This window comes from Ipomoea nil, unplaced genomic scaffold (assembly GCF_001879475.1).
Source record: "Ipomoea nil cultivar Tokyo-kokei standard unplaced genomic scaffold, Asagao_1.1 scaffold2283, whole genome shotgun sequence".
NCBI lineage: Eukaryota > Viridiplantae > Streptophyta > Magnoliopsida > Solanales > Convolvulaceae > Ipomoea > Ipomoea nil.
In genome coordinates this window covers 4080290-4101937 of record NW_017618711.1, presented here as the reverse complement: position 1 = coordinate 4101937, position 21648 = coordinate 4080290, and the positions used below count along the sequence as shown (strand labels likewise).

Genomic DNA, 21648 nt, shown 5'->3' with positions numbered 1-21648 from the left:
AAATAACGGCACTTGTAACGGATGACTAAAAGTGTCCAACGACCAATAAGCGTGGCTACAAATTGACAATTTTTATTATAGAGGATGAAAAGTGTCAATGCCCTAATAAGTCTAGAACCAAAAATGGCATTAACTCTTTTTTTTTTTTGTGAAATTGAAGCCCTCAACGAGAGCTTTATCTAACCCTTAAGTAGGGTGGGTTACATAAGTCAGCCGACAATAGCTCGGTCAAGTTCGCTAGCCAGTCTGCACATTTATTACCTTCCCTTTCGATGTGGGTGAACCATATGTTATGAAACATAGATGCAAGGTCGAGGCAGTCTTTGACTAAAGCCACCATGGTCTCGGACCGCTCTCTTCTGTTCATGATAGCTATAGTGACCGCCGAGTCCACTCCACCCAAACCTTATCGAGCCCCATTCTCAGACTAATCTGAAGACCCTCCCTTAGGCCTCACAGTTCAGCCGAGAAGCTATCAGTAGTACCAATCTTGATAGCAAAACCCTTAACCCAAATACCTCTCTCGTCTCGAATTAGACCCCCTGCACTAGCCATATCAGGGTTGCGTTTCCTTGCTCCGTCCGTATTAAGTTTCCACCATCCTTGTTGCGGTGGCAACCACGTGATCCATTTCCAAGGCCATTCGACGTTTCCCCATGCAACGTGAGGTTCTCTTTGGCTTCCTTCGCCAACTTGTGAGCCAGAATAGCCACCTGGTGCGGCTCACCTGTCTTATTGTTGAAGATGAAGTCATTTCTCGCTTTCCAAATAAGCCAAAGGGTATAAATGAACATTGTACTCCAAGGAATGCCATCCGGCATCAACTTCGCGCTTTGAGCATTATTCTCGAACCAATGGCAGAACGGTGCAAACATGTGTGAGGCCACCCCTCCCATGTTCTGGACGTGATCCCAGCACTAAGAAGCGAAGTCGCACTCGCAGAGGATGTGGTTTGTCGTTTCTTCCTCATTCTCGCATCTCAGGCAGTTGGCGTCCTCCTGGAGATTCCGTCTTTGTCTTTATTTTCTCAGCACATTTCGCTTTCCAGATCCATTCCCATGTGTTGTCCTCCGTCTTAGTACCTGCAATCAAATTATAAGCAGATTTAACGGTGAATGTACCTGAAGTGGAGCCTGGCCAGGTGAGTCTGTCTGACGTGGTTTCATTGACTGGAAGAGGAATGGCGCGCACTTTGTTGATGAGGTTTGCAGGCAGAGCTTCTTCCAAAGCCTCCAAATCCCAGTTTCTATCCTCTGTTATGAAGTCGGCTACCCGCTTGTTGTAGGAACTTTCCGGTATGTCTATCGATGATTCCAGCCCCAAAGGTTTGTCATTAGTCCACCAATCTGACCAGAAGTCTAGGGATTCCCCATTCCTTACTCACCATCTTGCCCCGGTTTCGATAATGGTTCTCCCCTAGATAATACTCCGCCAGCTCCACGATGCTTTCTTCGGAACGCCCGAGGTGAAGAAATTATCGTTGTGGACGTATTTATGCTTCAGAGCTGTGACCCACAGCTTGTTTGAGTTGTTGATCAATTGCCAAGCTAGCTTCGCTAGGAGGGCCAAGTTGAAGTCCACCGCCATTCTGAGGCCCAGACCCCCCGCTGCTCGTAGTGTACAAACCTCCTTCCAATTGACCGGGTGAATTTTCCTTTTTGTATCGTTGGAGCCCCACAAGAAATCCCTGCAAATTTTGTCAATTTCGTTGCACGTACCTGCGGGGAGGGCCATGGTTTGCATCGAGTAGACCGGGATAATGGCGAGGGCGGACTGAACTAGAACATGTCTGCCAGCGACAGTTAACATTTCGGCTTTCCATTTCGTCAGTTTTTTCCTCATATTATCCAAAATATAGGAAAAATTCCTCTTGGTAACTCTCTTTTGTAGGATGGGCATGTCGAGGTACTTCCCTAGGCTTTCAGTAACCGGAATACCCGAGATGGATCCCAACCTCCTTTTGACCCTGCAAGGCGTGTTAGAAGAACAGAAAATCAAGGATTTAGAGAGATTAATGTGTAAACCTGACCACCGGGAGAAATCGTGTAAGCAGTCCATGGTAGTGTGAATTTGTTCCTCGGATGCCTCTCCAAAGAGCATAAGGTCGTCTGCAAAGAACATATGCGAGACCCCAACTCCTCCTCTTGAGATGTGTATGGGTTTCCAATGTTTCCTGTTGACCTCATGCTGCACCATGTAAGACAACTTTTCCATGGCTAAGTTAAACAAGTAGGAAGCTAAAGGGTCCCCTTGCCTTAGGCCCCTCCCTGGTTGGAATGGAGGAAACTTTTCCCCATTCCATAGAACCTTGATATCACTTTCTTTGAGCGTGAAGAGAATAAGCTTGATTAGGCGACTCGGGAACCCAAAATCCACGAGCACCATTTCCAAGAATGTCCAGTTTATGCTATCATAGGCTTTATGGAGATCAACTTTCATCACAAGAGCACCCTTTATACCTTTTCTTTGGTTGATGTTGTGGACAATCTCTTAGGTAAGAATGATGTTGTCTAAAGTAGATCTTCTCGATAAAAAACTGTTCTGGTGAGGGCCGATCAACTTGTCCATAAGTGGTCTTAATCTGTTGACAATAACTTTCGACACAATTTTGAACATGACATTGAGGAGCGTGATAGGACGGAAATTCGCAGCGGTTTCCGGATTATCGTTTTTAGGAATCAACGTGATGAAATCTTCCAACAAGCTGGCCGGGACCGTGGCCGAGATAAGGGCCTCGTTCACCATATTTGTTATAGAGCATCCTACCTCATGCCAGAAGTCTTGATAGAACGCTGCCTGGATGCCGTCAAGGCCCGGACTTCCCATCCTTTTCATACCGAAGACTTCCGCTTTCACTTCATCTAACTCAGCTGGACGACTAAATTCTCGGCTTCTCCCGGATCGAGCCTCTTACCGTAATGGGTCGCCGGTAAGGTCTCCTCTTGGTTTGCTCTGCAAAAAATATTAGAAAAGAAATGTAGGACATGGTCTTTGAGAGTCTTACCATCGGAATTCTATTCGTCGTTAATCTTGAGGGATCTAATCCTTCCTCTGCTTCGTCGAATGATAGTGGACCGGTGGTAGAAGGGGGTATTTTTATCCCCGTCTTTAATCCAGGATTTCCTGGATTTTTGGAACCAAAGCAGTTCTTCTTGGGCCAGGGTTTTGTTAAGATCTTCCTTTAGTTTCTTTTCTAGAACTTGGAGACCCCGGGAGTGGTACCAAGCCAAGTAATGGATGCCCTGTAATCTGGCTTGAAGATGCCGCTTTCGTTTGAAAATGTTTCCAAACACCTCTTCATTCCATTGTTTGCTAAGCCTAGTAACTTCTTAGATAGCATCCACCACATTACCAACCCTGTTATTCCAGGCTTTTTTCCAAATGTCTTTGTAATCATCGTGGGTAAGCCAAGCTGCTTCGAAGCGGTAGGGTCGATTGTTTCTTTCCGGGGCCCGACCCGCGTTGCTAATGAACGCGATGGGGTGGTGGTCTGAGTGAGTTCTAGGAAGGACTTTGGCCTTAGCTTCCGGGAACGCCTCTTGGGCTTCTATATTCCAGAAGATGCGGTCGAGTTTCCTTCTGGTGACCATCCGACCCCCAATATGTCTACACCAAGTGAAAGACGGCCCTATGGAGTTCACCTGAATGAGACCACAACTCTCAAAAGCTTCGCAGAACCTGTTCATGTTATGGATATTAACATGATCACTCCTCCCCCAGTGCTCATTCATATTCCCAATATCATTGAAGTCCTCCTGTATGATCCACGGCCCAGCAAGGAATCACCAAAGGTTTTACAGTCCTTCCAGAAAAGCTCCTTAACCCTCAGATTTGGCCTGACATACGCGAAGGAATGGTATGTGAAAGAGGTCCCTCCCTCCGACATTTTGCAATGAATCGTCTGGGAGTTACTTCCAACCACCTCTAAGTTGAGAAGATTTTTGTTCCAAACTAGTAAAAGACCGCCTGCAAAACCAAGCGGGTTAACCATGAAAGAATAATTAAAGCCCCACTTACTGAGCGCTTTGAGAAGATTGTCAGCTTTGTTCGTCTTGGTTTCAAGAAAACAGAAAGCCCCCACGTTTTGTTTGTCAATGACCACTTTAGCATGGCGGATCGTCTCCTTGCTCCCAACACCCCGACAATTCCAAGAAACGGTCATCATTGAGATGGTTGAGGGGGGCAAGGAAGTTAGGATATCGCCTTCCTTGAGCGTCTCCGAATTGGCCACGGTGACCTGCCCCCCTTTCTTCGACTTCACCAAACTGTTGGCGTTAGACGTGAGTTGCTGTATCCTTCCAAAGACAAAGTCACCATTAGAGCTCGCGGTAGGATGTTGAGCTGTCTGGTTCCCGGTCACGGCTGACGAATGCCTTGGTTCGTCGACCGTGTTTGAGACTTTGCCTATTTTATTTTTATGAGGTTTTCTCGTGGGTTTCTGCTTCCCTTTAGATACCCCTTCCAGAAAAATAGGTGCATCATGCAAGTCACCAATTTCCTGCAAAACAGAAAAACCATTACTGACCTTCAAAGCAGTAAGGTCTGGTGGACTTACCTTGTTAACCGGTGGAGATGCCGGTTTGGTTTTCCCCCGCGTGGATGCCATTTTGCTGGACTCCGGTTCAGCGTCAACCACTACCCTTTTGCCTTTCTTTGTCGTCTCTTTAGTTTTGGCTTTAGGTATCGTCAGTTTTACTGAGTTACGATTATCCTTTCTGGATTTATTGTCCTTATAAGACACGATCATCCAAGGGCCATACTTCTTAATCGGAGCCGCCATCGGAGGTTCCCCTTCGTTCGTCGTACCCATATCATCGACATTCATCTCCGACGCGGGGTTGGTGGCCGGGGTATTCTACTCCGGTGGTTTGTTAACCTTGCAAAGATTAGAGACATGGCCTACTTCACCACATGTGAAGCATATGGTGTGCAGACCTTCAAACTCTACCTTCTGGACTCGATCGAGAACCCATATCATCGAGCCCACGATCCACGCCCGATGTGCATCTGTCTAGCTTGATCGGATTTCCCACATGAATCAAGATATTCTTGACTGCATCATTGCGGTAGTATTCCGCTGATAATCCCGGTAGACGAACCCACACAGTCATCTTCTCCATCTTAGCAGTCTGGGGATCAAAGTTTGGCCTCCATCTCTGAGGGATCACATAGCAACCAAACAGTTTCCATGGACCATCGTGGAGGACGTGCCTGTATTCAGCAGCTACGTTAAAGCGGATGATGTAGTGACTGAAGCTGATGTCTATCATCTCCACCTTCTCGTTAATGTTCCACAGTTTGATCAATCTTTGTTTCAGAAGCGGGAAGGCCGACGGCTTCCCTAGATACTTGATTATAAGAGCCTTGATCAAGGTTTCACCAGTTCTTCTCGGAAGGCTTTGGGAAATTTGGCAATTGGGATTCCATCCCTCATATCCTCCATTTCTTTGTCCGGTTCTACCACAAAGCCTTCACCCAGCCAGTCATCATCTGTCACTTCCGCCATGGGATCGTCGTCTAGCATGGGGTGGGTTGCTGCAGTTTCCGCAAAAGAACGCTTAATGATCTTCACTCTCTTACCTGTGTGGACGACCCTTCGTGCCTCACCTTCCACCACCGGTTGGGTGGCTGACGGCGACGCTCCGGCCACATCGTCCATGAAAGGCAAGTTCCACGTTGGTGGATCTACCAGAAACTTACCAAAGGAGTTTACCACGTGAAAGGAAAGTTAGAGATGAAAATGAGAGGGTTCTCTCATTCTTTGCTTCAATCATATGTCGCCAATAAATGTTCAATGGTTTCATAAAACTCTGCTTCAAATTCCTCAACTACTTATTCTTCTCCCCCAACAACCTTCTCAATTTCATTATTGCTATCAATATTAGAGTTGGGCGTTATATGTCAATAACCTAAATGATATTAAATAGTATTTTCAAACAAAACTATTTATATGAAATAGTACAAAATAGTATTAAAAAAAAAAAAAAACTTCAAGTAAAAAAAAAATACTAACAATAATATTACGAACTTCTAGTAAAAAATACTTAACATATATCCTTATAAAACATAATTTATAAAACTAATAATAGTAATACTAATACTAATAATGTTTGTTTTATAACTTTTGACCAGTTAGCGACGGGCCAATATAACTGTTAAAATAATAAGTATATGAATATATATATATATATATATATATATATATATATATATATAGTGAGAATTTAGATTAGTAATTTGATTAGCACTAGGTTTATATTACTTCACTTTCTTAATTTCAAAACTAAAATAATTTTTACCATTATTTTCTTAATTACAATGCTAGATGATCATGCATTATCATTTATCACTTACAAACTTTGACACTTTCTGAACCCTTTTCCCTTCAAATTGGATTCGAATTACCAAAACTTATATATGCGCTCCCTCACTCACTCTGCATTCCAAGATTTCTCAATCTTCTCCACTCCAACAAAAGTCCTCCGATTATATATCATGATTTTTTACATTTGATCCTTATCTTTTAATTTGGACGAATTAAATCTTGACTATTAAAATTTTTCCACCAAAGGTTCTTCTATTAAGTCAATGTTAATTTGACTTGAAATTAAGGGGTATCCTCATTTTTTCTTAGGTTGTGTGTCTTGATCATCTTCATTTCCATCTTTAGTTGCGCAAATTAAAGCACCCTTCGATCTGGTACTTTTCGCTTTGAGTGTGGTACAACTCTACCGTCACGCCGGACCGTCCGATTATCGATGATCGTGACACACTGAAGATTGATTTCTGCCCCTCCATTCTCTCCCATAAATATTGAATATTCTTCCCATCTGTGATGCCAATACCAAACGATTCAATAATTTCATACCCATTCAAAAAATTTAATACTAGTAAACTCATCTTCTGTAATGCAAACTCAACTATGTAACAATACGTTATGAATTAATTCCGGTGACCTTTTTTTACCAAATCAAAAACATGTAAAACATTGAGTAACTTGCTGGTTTAACTCGTTTAACAAGAATATTATTGAAGAAAGCTAATTAATATTAACCTTTCATTTTTGCAGACGGGGAGGATTGAGGAGACGCTACGAAAAGATAAATATACCCCTTAACTTGACATCAAATTAACGTCACGATGATGTGACCGAAGGATTATTGGTGAAAAAGGATTTAATTAATTCGTCCAAATTAAAAGACGATGACCAAATGTGAAAAATCATACTCCGTAATATATAGTTGGAAGACGAAGAGAGCCACCGAGGTTGATGAATGGATCAACCGTTTGCATTACACGGATATGATGGTGTGGCATTATATTATTAGGCACGTACAATTGCCATGCTTCACTGATCAATTGAGAAATGATAGAAGAAGATGCAAATCCAAGATCAAAATAGATCAGAGGAGGATTAAGATGAGAATTGATGTACATCTATCTTAGCAATTATGTTTTGCAGCATCTCCAAGCTAAGGTACGTGATGAGGAACTTCCCAATGTGTGAGGTGGTTGAGACAGGCAGAAAGTTGCAGCCAAGAATTCTTATGGAACTACTTTTAAAAGGATATATATATTAAGAAAGTGACAATCACATTGATTTTCTATTAATTTTAGAATTGAGTCATTGTCTATTTTTATATATCTATATAAGAAATTAAAGCTATAATAATATTATATTGATCTCCAGGAACGGAGCCAGAAATTCGATTGAAGGGGGAGAAGAAGTAGGGACGGATTCAGAAATTTTTTCCAATAAAGGCGAAACATTAAAACAAAAAGATAATTTAAAAAATAAATAAATAAATTACCTAAGAAATATAGTTGTAAATATTGTTGGATATGGGCGAAAAATAAAACACATCGAAACTTTATAAAAATATCATAACAAAATATAAAACATAATTAATTTGATAAAATAATTTGAATAGAAAATACATTATAAGTGTGTGTGTGTGTATTAAATATTTAAAAAGCTATTAAAAAGGTGACTGTGTTGAAGCCATAGGAGAGGAGGCAAAAAAAACTATAAAACTATGTTGATGCCAAGGATACGAAATCCTTAACAAAATATGAAACATAATTAATTTGATAAAATAATTTGAATAGAAAACACATTATAAATGTTTTGTGTGTGTATTAAATATTAAAAAAACTATTAAAAATGTGACTGTGTTGAAGCTATAGGGGAAGAGTCAAAAAAAAAAAAAAAAAAAAAAAAAAAAAAAAAAACTATAAAACTATGTTAATGCCAAGGATTCAAAATCCTTAACCTTTACTATTGCCAAACATGTGTTCTACCGACTAATCTAACTCATTTCTTGTTGACATTTAATAGTTTTTTATACTACTACTAAATCTTGTACTATATATACATATATACATACAAAGATTATATATGGAGTGGGGGTGGGGTGAGGGGGACAGCTGCCCCCCCCCCCCCCCCCCCTCACTTCCCCCTTTGGCTCCGTCCTTGTTGATCTCGGTTGGGTGGTAAAAAGCCTAGAGTTGAATAGACTTTTTAAACTTTTTCAAATTTAACTCTAAGTAAGCTAGATACAAAAAAAAAAAAAAAAAAAAAAAAAAAAAAAAAAAAAAAAAAAAAAAAAAAAAAAAGTGTCAAGACCTTGTGGTCTAATAGTATTCGGGTTGTACTCCCATATGGAAGGGTGTGGGTTCAAGCCTTAGTTTATGCACAACGGAATAATTTTATGTGATGTATAGTACGTGCTTGAAAACTTAAAATGATTGTGAAAGTTAAAAGCATGCAAAAAAGTAAAGCTCAAAGTAAAATAATGGCCAAGAATTTTTATAGTTGTTCGAATGTGTATGTAATCTTTCTACTCCTATCTCCAGAAAGAATTGATCACTATATCTACCACTTTGGTACAAGATACAATAATGAATAAGACTTAGTGCTTTGGTCGCAAAGCCAGCACTAATCTTAGAATTTCACAACTCCTTGTTCCTCTCCTCTATCTACCCTTAGTAGAGAATTTGTGATACAAGGAAGAAAGAATTTTCTTTCCAACGTTTGAGACTTAAAAGATTAGTCTCCTTTTTTACGCAATATACATATGAAGAATGATATGAATATCTTTGAACTTAGAATGATTTTTTTTTTTTTGAATAGTTGCATCACTTCTGCTCTGTTATGTCTCCTCTCTTTTTTTTTCCCTTCAAGTCTTCATGCCCTTATATAAATTGTCTCCGTTGGAATAACAATTTTTTATCTATGATCTTGACCGTTGTAGCTTGATTTGATGTATTGAAATTTTGATCCTGCTACTTGGTTTAGAAAACATGCTTTATTAACTTTTAAAACTTTTTCCATTTGATGTGTATCATTCTTGAAACTTGTGTAAGAATTTGAATATGGTAGAGTTTCAATTGTATACTCACTTCTGCTTCAAACCCTTGCTGCTAATTCCTTGTTTTTGCAATTCATGCTCTTAAAACTTTACTCATAATTTGTGCTCCAAATTTGTGTTCTTTATAACTTGTGCTTTAAATTTGTACTTCTTATAACTTGTTCTCCTTCCAAATTTGTACTCTTTATAACTTGTGTTTCAAATTTGAAATTTATGTTTTCAACATAATTTCTTCTCAAAAACTTTGTTGCATGTAAACTTGTTTTCAAATTCAAAATCCTTTGTTGCTTCTAATTTTTTGAAAACTCAACTGCTTCAAATCTTTATTGCTAGTGGATGACTTTCAAAATATTCTCATAACCTTTCTTGCTTATTATAGAAAATCTTCAAAAATCTTTTTTTGCTTCCAAAATCTTCGTTGCTTATAAGTAATTTCCTAAAAACTTTGCTGCTTCTAAAATCCTTTTGACACTTATGATTTGATTAAATACAAGTAAATTTGAAGGTACAATTTTTCAAATTAAAATACACTTCTCGTCAAAATTTATAGCATATATTTCCATTCGAATTTAAAACATTAGTTGAGTCATTAAGTAAAACCAAATTTTTTATTTTACCAAACACAATTTTTTATAATTTGATTAGTTACCCCATAAATATTATTAAACTTGTCAATGTGTTAGTTTAATTAGTGACAATAATTAGATACAAAAGAAAAAAGTATTAATAATGTGATTATAGCACTAGGTTTCACTTTCTTAATTCAAAACTATTTACAATCAAAATCCTAAATCTAAAACTAAAATAATGTAATATTAGAACTATTTTCATTCGAATTACAAAAACTTGTATATGCCTAACACTCTCTTACTTACTCTACCTTGGAAGATTTCCAGTTTCTTCAATCATTTACTATCACTTTCTCTTTTACCATCACTTTCTTGTCTTTCAAAATCTCTGCATCGGGGAGAGGTGTTTGATTGTTTTACTTTAGCATAAGGATTACATCCTCATTCTCTCCTAGCCTTCGTAAGCATTTTATGATCATGAGAGAATTGATGTGCGGCTAACAGTGTAGATCTACAGTTCACAATAATTTTTCCGATAAGTTTTTGACACAATTCTACAGAGTGACGGAGAATACAACATAGACCAGTATGGAGTACTTCACCAACAAAACTCATTAAATCCTATAGCCACTAAAAAAAAACCTCAAAAATTATGACTTCAGGTGACTATAAGCACACATAAACATCATCTATTATTTCTTTTCCTCTGTTTTCTTGTCTCTTTCTTTTCATTCTTCTGTACTGAAACATTATACTCTAGTAGGATAGAGTGATTGGCATCAACAACCTTAAAAGCATAAAAAAATCTACAACAACCTTAAAAGCATATAAGAAAATCTAAAAATCTACACACCTAACACAATAACTAAGAATATGCCCAAGAAGATGATCAAAAATCCCAAAAAATACGATCAAAAAGCATCCACACCTCACACAAATATTGACAGGGTGAGTAACCTGATCTCTCAGGGTATATACCAATTTTTCAATTGTTCTTGAATCTTGTTTTCACGTGAATTCAATTGTTCTTAAATCTTTTTTTCAATGAACAGGCTTAACCACTATGTCTTTTGCGAAAAACAAGCAACAAAATGAAGTGAATAAAGTATTGTTTAGTGTGAGAAAAAGGAGGAAGAACAGTTCTTAATCAAACTCCTAACAGTTCTTAATAAAGACCTAGTTGATCTTAGCTTGCATTCTTAGAGTTGAACTAGGCATTTTGTTTAATACGGTTACAAACATATAAAATAATAAAATCACACTATAAATAACAAAAATAAAAATACACTTCACACTGTATTGTATAAATAACAAAAATAAAAATAAAAATAATAAGGTATTTTGGTTTTGAATCTTTTGTAAATAGACTGTTGCTAAACAATTTGCATCTGCTAGAGTAAGGAATCCAATCAATTAGGTGTATCTGTTGGGTGTAATTAGATTTGTATTACTGTCTGACTTTAACTCTGCAATTTATGTTTCAACTTGCTGCAGCTTAGGAAACAAATTATTGTTGAGTATAATTTGAACGCCTATTTGATAAATTGGCCATATGTAATTTTAGGCATTTTTTGGGTTCTATTGAAACAGTGAAGCATTAATGACTGGCAAGTAAATAGCTAAGTTGCTTTAATGACTTGCTAGACTTAATTAAGTAATGAGTTACAAGATAGAATATTAGTTTTATTAATAGCTTTACAAGATTGGAGGAAGTGGGAGGGAATTTCACAAAATATAATAGTTAGTTTCACAAGATTTCTCCATTTAAGGCATCAAAAAAGAACAGAGGAACAAAACACATAAAGATCAAAGAAGAAAACAAATAAAGAGCCAAATAAGAAAGTGGAAGCAAGAAGATGCTAGTAAAGGCTTTTCAATAAACATGATAGTAGACAAGGTGAACGAACATATCAGTGAAATTTATTGTTTTGTTCCACAAAGAATGCTAAGTTTGTCCAGTAAGAGCAGGGTGAGCCTGGCTGCTCCAAAGCTATATGCAGATGACACAATTTGTAGGGGAAAGAAAACTAAAGATGAGGGTAACCCTAACCAAGATGACAAGCAAGGTCACAAGTTCAAATCTTGGACCCTAGTTTGATCCAGTCAATTATAGGTAACCTAGGGTGATTTACTTTCTTGTGATCCTTTGCCTGCTAAGGTCACAAGGCAGGTACTCGCACTCGAAAGGGTCCTAAAGTTTCGCTCATCATCCCAAAAACTAAAGATAGCAAAGCATTGCTCAAATTGATGGCGGCACAGATATGAGAAATCAGAGTGCCTACCTGACAACATCTGCATTTTCTAATAATTATCACAAATGGCAATTAAAAATCATTCATATCAACAGCATGCATCATCTTCAAACAAATTATAATAGAGCCATGACAAAAAATGCAACAAAACATACATTGTAAGTAGCAATGTGTACTCAAAACCGGTGACTGCATGTGCATATTACGAGGAACACACGTTCTTGACATAGCGGTCAAGAGTAGTGAGTTAATGTGCATTTTATATTCGGGAGCAGAGACCATGTTCTTGTCTTGAAAGATAGAATGAAAACAGAACTCAAGAATAAGCTGCAAATCTCAAGATATTTGTAATGACCAAAGTTCAACAGCATCTTTTGCAGTATATAGAAAGACAGATTGAATAATTTCACTCAAGAATCAACATAGCTTTGGCCAGAATTTCATAAAGATTGAATAATTTCACACAAGAATCAACATAGCTTTGGCCAGAATTTCATAAATGCATCAACAATTACAGAGACATAATGGCAATCACAATATATATTAACTCCAAATAAAATAGAGCCACACATTGCTAGACGAAACAGAATCTATCATTCAAAAACATAATTTGTCAAACACATAATTTTATAACAGCGTTTATCTAAAACTCAAGTCTCAACATAAACTACACATTAAAATTCAAAATTTTAGGAATATATCAAACTTCAAACAAAAAAAGAGACAATATCAAGCCTTTAGTCACCCTTCCTCCTGAAAGAGCATCCCTCCGTGAGTCTGGCACGCCCACCAGTCGGCTGGCACAATACTGTCTGGCAGTTCCCGCACACCACAACAGTCTGAGAGTGGCTAAACACAGTGGTTCTGTACATATCGGATCAATTCAATTTCATTTTGTAATCACCATTAAAGTAACTAAACTATAAAATTTCAAGAATGATTTCATACAATAATACAACAACAAAAAATCATAATCATATTACTCACATATTGAAGCAACCTTGACACTTGACATCCTACAAGAAAACCACAATCACAAAAGGAAAATCAAATCAAAATCAAAACACAAACAAAGCAAAGCAAACATTTAACAATACTGAACAAACTTAAGCTAACAAAACAGAGAACCAATCCTACAGTAAGAGAGAACATACCATGAAGAAAGAATTGGGAGACTGCACGAGGCGCTTGAGTTTGTGCTTTTTCTTCTCGAGCTCAGCAGGAGGGTTCAACAAATCGATATCGTTTGGGAGAACCTGCAATTATCCACACATTCATATAAATTAGTATGATTATACATAAATCAAATGCCAGAACAAAACAAAACCAATCAAGTTGCGAGAAAATTCACCATTTCGTGAAAGAAAACCGGAACTCTGAAACGAAAGAAGAGATGGAGACTCGGAAGAATGCCTGAACAGCTGCGTTAAACATTGAAACTAGAATTTATAAAGCTAGGGTTTGGGACTTTGGGTGGAGCATATTGGGCTTAATGTTAAAAGTATTGGGTTGGATCTTCATCAAAATCAGTAGATAAAGCCCAAATTTTAATTGGATCAGTTATACACACATTACACATACTAGCATTTTAAAATCTATCTATTAATTAATTAATTAATTAATATTAATATATCTATATCTATATTATTCTATATATAATAATTAATTAAAAGTAAAATCCTCCTAGCCAAGTTTTTCCTCAAAACTTAAGAGCATTTATGTAATATCCGTGTGTATATAATTAGTCTATGTATAATTCATAATATTTTGTGTTGCAATATGGACGTAAGTACAAAATATCAATGTATATTCTTTCCATAATTTTAATTATGAGTTAATAATTTCAATTATGTATTACTGTGTCCATTGATTCTTTCCATATTGCATTATGGACGTAATTACAAAATATCAATGTATATTCTTTTCATAATTTAAATTATGAGTCAATTGAATATAAAATAATATGTCTATATTATGAATATTGACTAATCTATATATTCTATATCTACAATACATCTATTATCTATTATTATATACTAATAAGAGCCCAAGAGAGTTAGGCCTATAATGGGTAGAAAAAATGACGGTCAAATTTTTTAATCAAATGAATGGCTCAGATTGATCAGATTTTAATTTTTCTTTGAGATTTCCTAATTTATCATTAATGAATATGATTATCCGTTAACTTTTTTGTTAAATATTATCTTTTCTGTTAATTTCTATTAGTTCACCGTTAACTTATTGATTTCAATAAGAAAGATCTTAGGTTCGAACCTCATCTCAATCAAAGTTCGCATAATTAGTACTCTATTTTACTCTTATTATATTACTAGTTGCGATTGAGATAATGCCCAATTTTTTTTTAATAAGTATTTTAAAGTATATCAATGCAAGATTATATTGAAATTGTTCATGCATAGATAATCGAATGTTAAATTTGCGTATTTAAATATGCAATTCTAAGTTTACAAATGCAAGATAATATAGTCAAGATTGATTATAATTGTCAATAAAATAATTGTATAGGTATGGTTGAAACTAAATACGGGACATAAGGGATAGCAAATAAAAATTATGGCATAAAATATTAAATATATACTAATATTGAAGAGCTGCTGATTGTCAAACAAGGACATTGCGAGATAGTTTCCCACTTCAATTTGTTGTGTGATTTAAATACTCTTTTTTGTCAATAAATCCCCCCAAGTAGTTAATATTTTTTTTTTGAATGCCCCCAAGTAGTTAATATGATTGGCTTAATTCTATTTTTTTATTTATTTTTAAAACAATTATTATTATTATTATTATTATTATTATTATTATTATTATTATTATTATTATTATTATTATTATTATTATTATTATTATTAAATATATGTATATCCTTAAGTCATTTTACATGTTAATCTAAACAACTAATTTTTTCAAATATCTTTTTACCAACCATTGATATAATTTATTAGTCAAATTCGCTAATATAATCCACTAACGCTAACCACTAACTGCCGATTGTCAAACAAGGACATTACGAGTTAGTTCTCACTTTAATTTAAAGACAATATAACTAATGAAATTATTTCTCTTATTTAATTTATTGATAATGAATAATTTTTTTTTGAATAAAGACATTGTACACACATAATTCTAAATTAAAGAAATGCATATGCATTTTTTTTGTTGTAGCTACTAAATTATTAATTTAATTTATTAATAATTTAATAAGAGTAAAATAGAGTACTAATTATGTCAACTTTAATTTGATTGGGATGGGATTCGAACCTGAGACCTTTCTTATTAAAATCAATGAGTAAGTTAACAGTGAATTGACAGAAACTAACGGAAAAGATAATATTTAACGGAAAAGTTAACGGATAATCATATTCATTAAGGATAAATTAGGAAATCTCAATGTAAAATTAAAATCTAATCAATCTGAGCCATTAATTTAATTTAAAAATTTGACCGCCATTTTTTCTACCCATTATAGGCCTAACTCTCTTGGGCTCTTATTAGTATAGTAGATATTATTAAATAATAATTTAGTAGTTACCACAAAAAAAATACATATGTATTTCTTTAATTTAGAATTATGTGTCTACTATACAATGCCTTTATTCAAAAAAATTATTTATTATCAATAAATTAAATAAGAGAAATAATTTCATTAGTTATATCATCTTTATTTTCCTCCAATATAAAAATTCGTTACATTCAAAATTCAAATTCATCAATTGATTATATTCGCTATTCGCTACATTGTCCCTACAAAAAAAATTATTCATTATCAACAAATTAATTAAGAGAAATAATTTCATTAGTTATATTGTCTTTATTTTTCTCCAATGTAAAAATTATTTACATTCAAATTCATCAATTGATTATATTCACTACATTGTCTATTATCTTTTTTGTGCACTATTTTTTAATTAAATATCAAAGTTATAATACAAAATAATGCTATATATTTATTTATCAAGTATTTTATTAATACCATGAAAAAATTTTAAAAAATTTAAATTAATAGAGTCAATCATATTAACTACTGGAGGGGAATGAGAGATTTGTTGACAAAGAGAGTATTCAAATCACACAACAAATTGAATTGAAAAACTACCTCGCAATGTCCTTGTTTGGCAATCAGCAGTTAGCGGTTAGCGTTAGCAGATTTGACCAGCGAATTATATTAACGGTTGGTAAAAAGATATTTGAAAAAATTAGCTGTTTAAATTAACATTTAAAATGAGCAAGGGTATAATAATAATAATAATGATAATAATAATAACAATGATAATAATAATAATAATAATAATCATAATTTTAATAAGTTTAATAATAATAATAATAATAATAATAATAATAATAATAATTTTAATAATAATTTTTTTTTAAATATAGACGTGTTTTAGGGAAATCATTCTAAAAAAACCCTAAGTGAAAATATTGTAAATTGTAATTTTTTTATTTTCACGGGTTTGGAACAAATTGTTGCTTCAAACTGTTGAATAACTAAAACACTTTCTTTAGCATTTTGATCTTTGGGTTACATCATATTTATCAATCGTCCAATATCTTTGGGTTACATTATAATTAAAAATTTTAAATTTTTACTACATCTAAATTCCTTAAATTAGGAATTTTTTTATCCATAATAATTTATTCAACAATAATGGTTGAACTAAATAAACACTTAGAAAAACACCTAAAGGACTGGTATCGTTGATTCATTCATTGATCTTGTATATATGTGCATTCATTAAATATATTAGAACCCTTTGCAACAAAAATACTTGGTTACTATTTAAAAAAAGTTCAGTAACAATTATAATGAATCTCCTATATTATATTTTATTCATATACTATGAATAAAATATTTAAATAAACAAATTAGACATTAAATTACTCATGTTGAACTTCTCATATATAATTTTGCATTGATATACTTTCAAATATTTATTTAATTATAAACATTGGGAAGAAAAAATGACCGTCAAATTATTAAATCAAATAAATAGTTCAGATTGTTCAAATTTTAATTTTTTATTGAGATTTCCTAATTTATCCTTAATTATATGATCATCTGATCCGTTAGATTTCCTAATTTATCCTTAATTATATGATTATCCGATCCATTATTTTTTCCATTAAGTACATTAATTCATCGTTAGTCTAATTCTAATATTAAAGTATAATATAGAATTATAACTACAACATTAATCTAATTCTAATATTAAAGTATTAATAGAACTCTAACCACAAAATCTCTTCAAACAATATTAGTATATATTTAATATTTTATGCTTTAATTTTTATTTGCTCTTCCTTATGTCCCGTATTTGGTTTCAACCATACCCATATAATTATTTTATTGACAATTATAATCAATCTTGACTATATTATCTTGCATTTGTAAAATCAAATAGGAAAATTCAACATTCAATTATCTATGCATTAACAATTCTAATATAATCTTGCTTTGATATACTTTAAAATACTTATTTAGGAAAAACATTGGGCATTATCCCAATCGCGCAATGCGCGTAAAAAACTAGTATACAACACATACAAATCTAATAAGAGCCAATAATGGTAGGCCCTTATAACTAGAACAAAAAAATGTCAGTTGTTTATTAAAATGAATGGTTCATATTATTTCTATCTACAAATCTAATAAGAGACAATAATGTTAGGCCTTTAACTGGAACAAAAAAATGTCGGTAGTATTTGTTTCTTAAAATGAATGGTTCATATTATTTTGATTTTAGTATTTTTTTTAATGATTTTCCTTATTTACCCTCTATTATATTATTCACCCATTATATCAATCTCTTCGTCTCAATACGAAGAACCCGAATCCACTTTGACTCGATCCAAATTGAAAGTGGACCCCATTGATATTTGTACCACAAAATAGCTACTTAAAATGTCATTTTATGCTATTTTTTCTAACAACTACAACAAAAAATAATACATATGCATTTAATTAATTTAGAATTAGATGTCTATAATGTTTTATTTATAAAAAAAAAAAATTTATTATAAAAAAATTAAAAGAAATATAATCTAGGTAGGCCAGAGGTAGTGTGGAATGCCGTTTGGAAATTTCTTGTCGAGGATGCATGGTTTCAACGTAGACATCTCATACATAATCTAGGTATATCGAGCTCCCATATATTTATTCGACTTTGTTATTTGCTTATCATTATTTCTAAATAAACTAATTTGTCGATTTCTTTGTTTTTTTTTTTTCCTTTTTAAGAGTTGGTGTTATCGAATTCGGATAAGAAACATTTTGCTATTGTGGAGTTGGAGAAGTTGTTATCTTTGTGGGAGAAGAGGCTGAAGCACTTTTCAGAAATGCCAAATCCTGAAGAAAGTAGCATGAGTTTGATTGGAAACATGTTGTTAGGCGAAGAATTGGTGTATGACAAGGAATCGTTGAAAACAGCGCATGAATCGTTAGTAACACAATTGACCGCCAAGCAAATGAATGTCTACGACTCTGTGATGAATGATATAGATTTCAATGGAGGTGGATTATTCTTTGTGTATGATTATGAAGGAACAGGCAAGACGTTCGTGTGGAGAACGTTATCGGCAAAGATAAGGAATCGCAGTAATATTGTTATGAACGTTGCTTCGAGTGGAAAAACATCTTTATTCTTGCCGGGAGGTAGTACGACGCATTCCAAATTTGCTATACTGTTCTCTTAGAATGAAGATTTCAAGTCCAATATATCGTAAGGCTGTGACCTTGCTGATAATCAAAAGCAAATTGATAATATAGGACGAAGCACTAATGACGCACATACATTGTTTTGAGGTTTTGGACAAAACCATGTAGATTTGTAGATTAGTAGATAAAGTTCTACTACATGAACTCCTAAATCTTACTCCTTAAATTTTAATCACGATATGACAGACATTGACAAGCTACTTTTTTCATGTAAGTCCCAATACTTTCTATATCAAAATTATGGTTGTGGGAGTAAAAAATGAGAGCATAGTATTTTCCTAGTAGATATTAAACAGTATCTACTTCTACTATACTAAGAGCCTAGGTCTATAATGGGTAGAAAAATGACTGCCAAATTTTTTAATCAAATGAATGGTTCAGATTGATCATATTTTAATTTTCCTTGTGATTTCCTAATTTATCCTTAATTATTTGATTATTTGTTAACTTTCTCGTTAAATATTATCTTCTCCATTAATTTCTGTTAGTTCACCGTTAACTTACTCATTGATTTCAATAAGAAATGTTTTAGGTTCGAACCCCAATAATAATACTAATAATTGTTTAAAAAATAATAATTTAATAAAAGAAATAAAATTTTTAAAAATAAGATATATGGGAAGCCGAACGTTCGGCTCCTCTTAGTTTTTCCACTTTTTCCACATCGGTGTGAAAAATGGCATGGTAGCATTGAGGCTCCTATAAAAGGAGCATTAAGGCTCCAATTTAAAAATTAAGATTGTCCATCCGTAGATGGCAAGCAGTGAGCCAGCGAAACTGTCTTGTTTACCAATCGTCCAATATCTTTGGGTTACATTATAATTAATTAAAATTTTAAAGTTTTTACTACTTTATATAAATTCCTAAATGAATACGTAGTAAAACACCAAAAAGACGGGTACCGTTGATTCATTCATTGATCTTGTATATATGTGCATTCATTAAATATATTATAACCCTTTGCAACAAAAATACTTGACTACTATTTAAAAAAAGTTTAGTAACAATTATAATGAATCTCCTATATTACATTGTATTCATATACTATGAGTTACATATTTAAATAAACAAATTTGACATTAAATTACTTATGTATGAATTTCTAATATATAATCTTGCATTGATATACTTTCAAATATTTAATTTTTTAAAGAAATATTTATTTAATTATAAACATTGGGCATTAAATCATTCGCGCAAACGCGTGTGAAAATAGTTATAAAATATTGAATTAAAAATAAGATAATAATCTAATGGGAAAATTGCATCTTTGGTCCTTGAGGTATACCCAAGTTTCAACTCAGTCCCTGAGTTATGACCGTATATATTTTTAGTCCCTTCACATTTTATTATCCTTCTTATATCAAAACTACTTTTACGACATTATTTTTCACTTCTTAGCCTCTTATTTCAAGATTGTTCAATTCTAAAAGCATTTTATTAACTTTAATATGACTTGTTAAGAACCTGACTCTCGTATAACAAACTTAAGACTTAGCACAAACAAATAAACACTTGATCATTGTCTTAAGACGTGTGAAACACACTATTCTATTAATTTTTAAATTTCAATTTTCTTTACTAAGCAACAAAGGTAATCAAACCAGAACTTTTGATTTACAAAATGATGTCAAATTTCTCATGTTGCTTTTATGATAAATTCACCAACGGAATAAATTGAGATTTTTAGTGTGTAATTTTTTTTTTTCATATGCAACAGTCAATAATCGTTTTAGAAGTTACAAAAGTTTTTATAATTTTCATAACTGAGTCTTATGTTCCTCATTAATTATTCTGGTTTTTAAGAAGACAGAGGAGGTGATGGGTATATATATATATATATATATATATATATATATATATATATATATATATATATATATATATATATATATATATATATATATATATAATAATTTTCATATATTGTTAGGATATACGATTCTTGATTAAGTTACTGCAGAGCTTACATAAGTATTTTATGTAATAAAAATCTCAAGTTACTTCCTTGGTGAATTCGTCATAAAAATATCTGAGAACTTTGATATTGATATGTAGCAAAAATGAGTGATGGTGTGAGTGTACAGTTGTGTAATGTCGTCCTCAGGGGATTGTGGGATATGACACACAATATGCAATCACAATAAACTAGGCACTAGCATAAGGAAATCAACAAGAAACTAAGCAAACTAAAAGTTTAAGAAAATGGTAAAACTAACATATATACACAAAGATAAACACAAAATAAAGGAATATGACTCAAGTTAGGGAACATTATCTTCTAGATGCATAGCACAACCTAAGGATTGGGGAAAATCATACAACCAAGGAATAAAGGGGATGCACGTATGAATCCTAGTCTATAAGTCACTCACGTGAGCAAATTAACAATGATTAGAACAAGGAATTGCCCACTTTCGTGGTGAATCAACTCTAAGTTCTTTAAGAACACAAAACATCTAAAAGCCCTAATTTCCCCAATTTTCATAGGAAAAATCGGGTTTATGCAAGGAGTGTCTTGAAATCTTGATCCAACTCTCATTGAGGCCAAGAATCCTCAAAAACATGCCAATGAATGTTGTACACCAAGCATTAACAATATACAAACACAAATTCTTCATAAACTCAAGAACCCTAGGTTAGAGTTCTTCCCCTTTTTGCACAAATCACAAATCAAGCATCAAGATAGATAATACAACCCTAACTCAAGTCCATAAACTACC

The 21648-nt window shown here is 33.5% G+C and overlaps 2 protein-coding genes across 2 annotated transcripts; one reads left to right on the top strand and one right to left on the bottom strand.

Annotated features, from left to right (window-relative positions):
- Positions 1-12703: 12703 nt before the first annotated feature.
- Positions 12704-13651, bottom strand: LOC109151361 (40S ribosomal protein S27-2). Its single transcript, XM_019299346.1, has 4 exons — positions 13544-13651; positions 13347-13448; positions 13180-13208; positions 12704-13056 (listed from the first exon to the last, which is right to left on the bottom strand). Exons 1-4 carry the CDS (start codon positions 13544-13546, stop codon positions 12930-12932), a joined length of 261 nt encoding a protein of 86 aa, XP_019154891.1. The 5' UTR covers positions 13547-13651; the 3' UTR covers positions 12704-12929.
- Positions 13652-18277: 4626 nt separating this feature from the next.
- LOC109151219 lies at positions 18278-18903 on the top strand. Its single transcript, XM_019299140.1, has 2 exons — positions 18278-18311; positions 18449-18903. Exons 1-2 carry the CDS (start codon positions 18278-18280, stop codon positions 18901-18903), a joined length of 489 nt encoding a protein of 162 aa, XP_019154685.1.
- Positions 18904-21648: the final 2745 nt, after the last annotated feature.

Excerpts from the sequence above, each read along its gene's own strand:
- LOC109151361 (XM_019299346.1), bottom strand. Across the intron at positions 13,209-13,346 it reads CTCCCAATTCTTTCTTCATG|GATGTCAAGTGTCAAGGTTG; the intron begins GTATGTTCTCTC and ends GTTTTCTTGTAG. Across the intron at positions 13,057-13,179 it reads TGTCAAGGTTGCTTCAATAT|AACCACTGTGTTTAGCCACT; the intron begins GTGAGTAATATG and ends CGATATGTACAG.
- LOC109151219 (XM_019299140.1), top strand. The coding sequence starts at position 18,278 with ATGCCGTTTGGAAATTTCTTGTCGAGGATGCATG. Across the intron at positions 18,312-18,448 it reads TTTCTTGTCGAGGATGCATG|AGTTGGTGTTATCGAATTCG; the intron begins GTTTCAACGTAG and ends TTCCTTTTTAAG.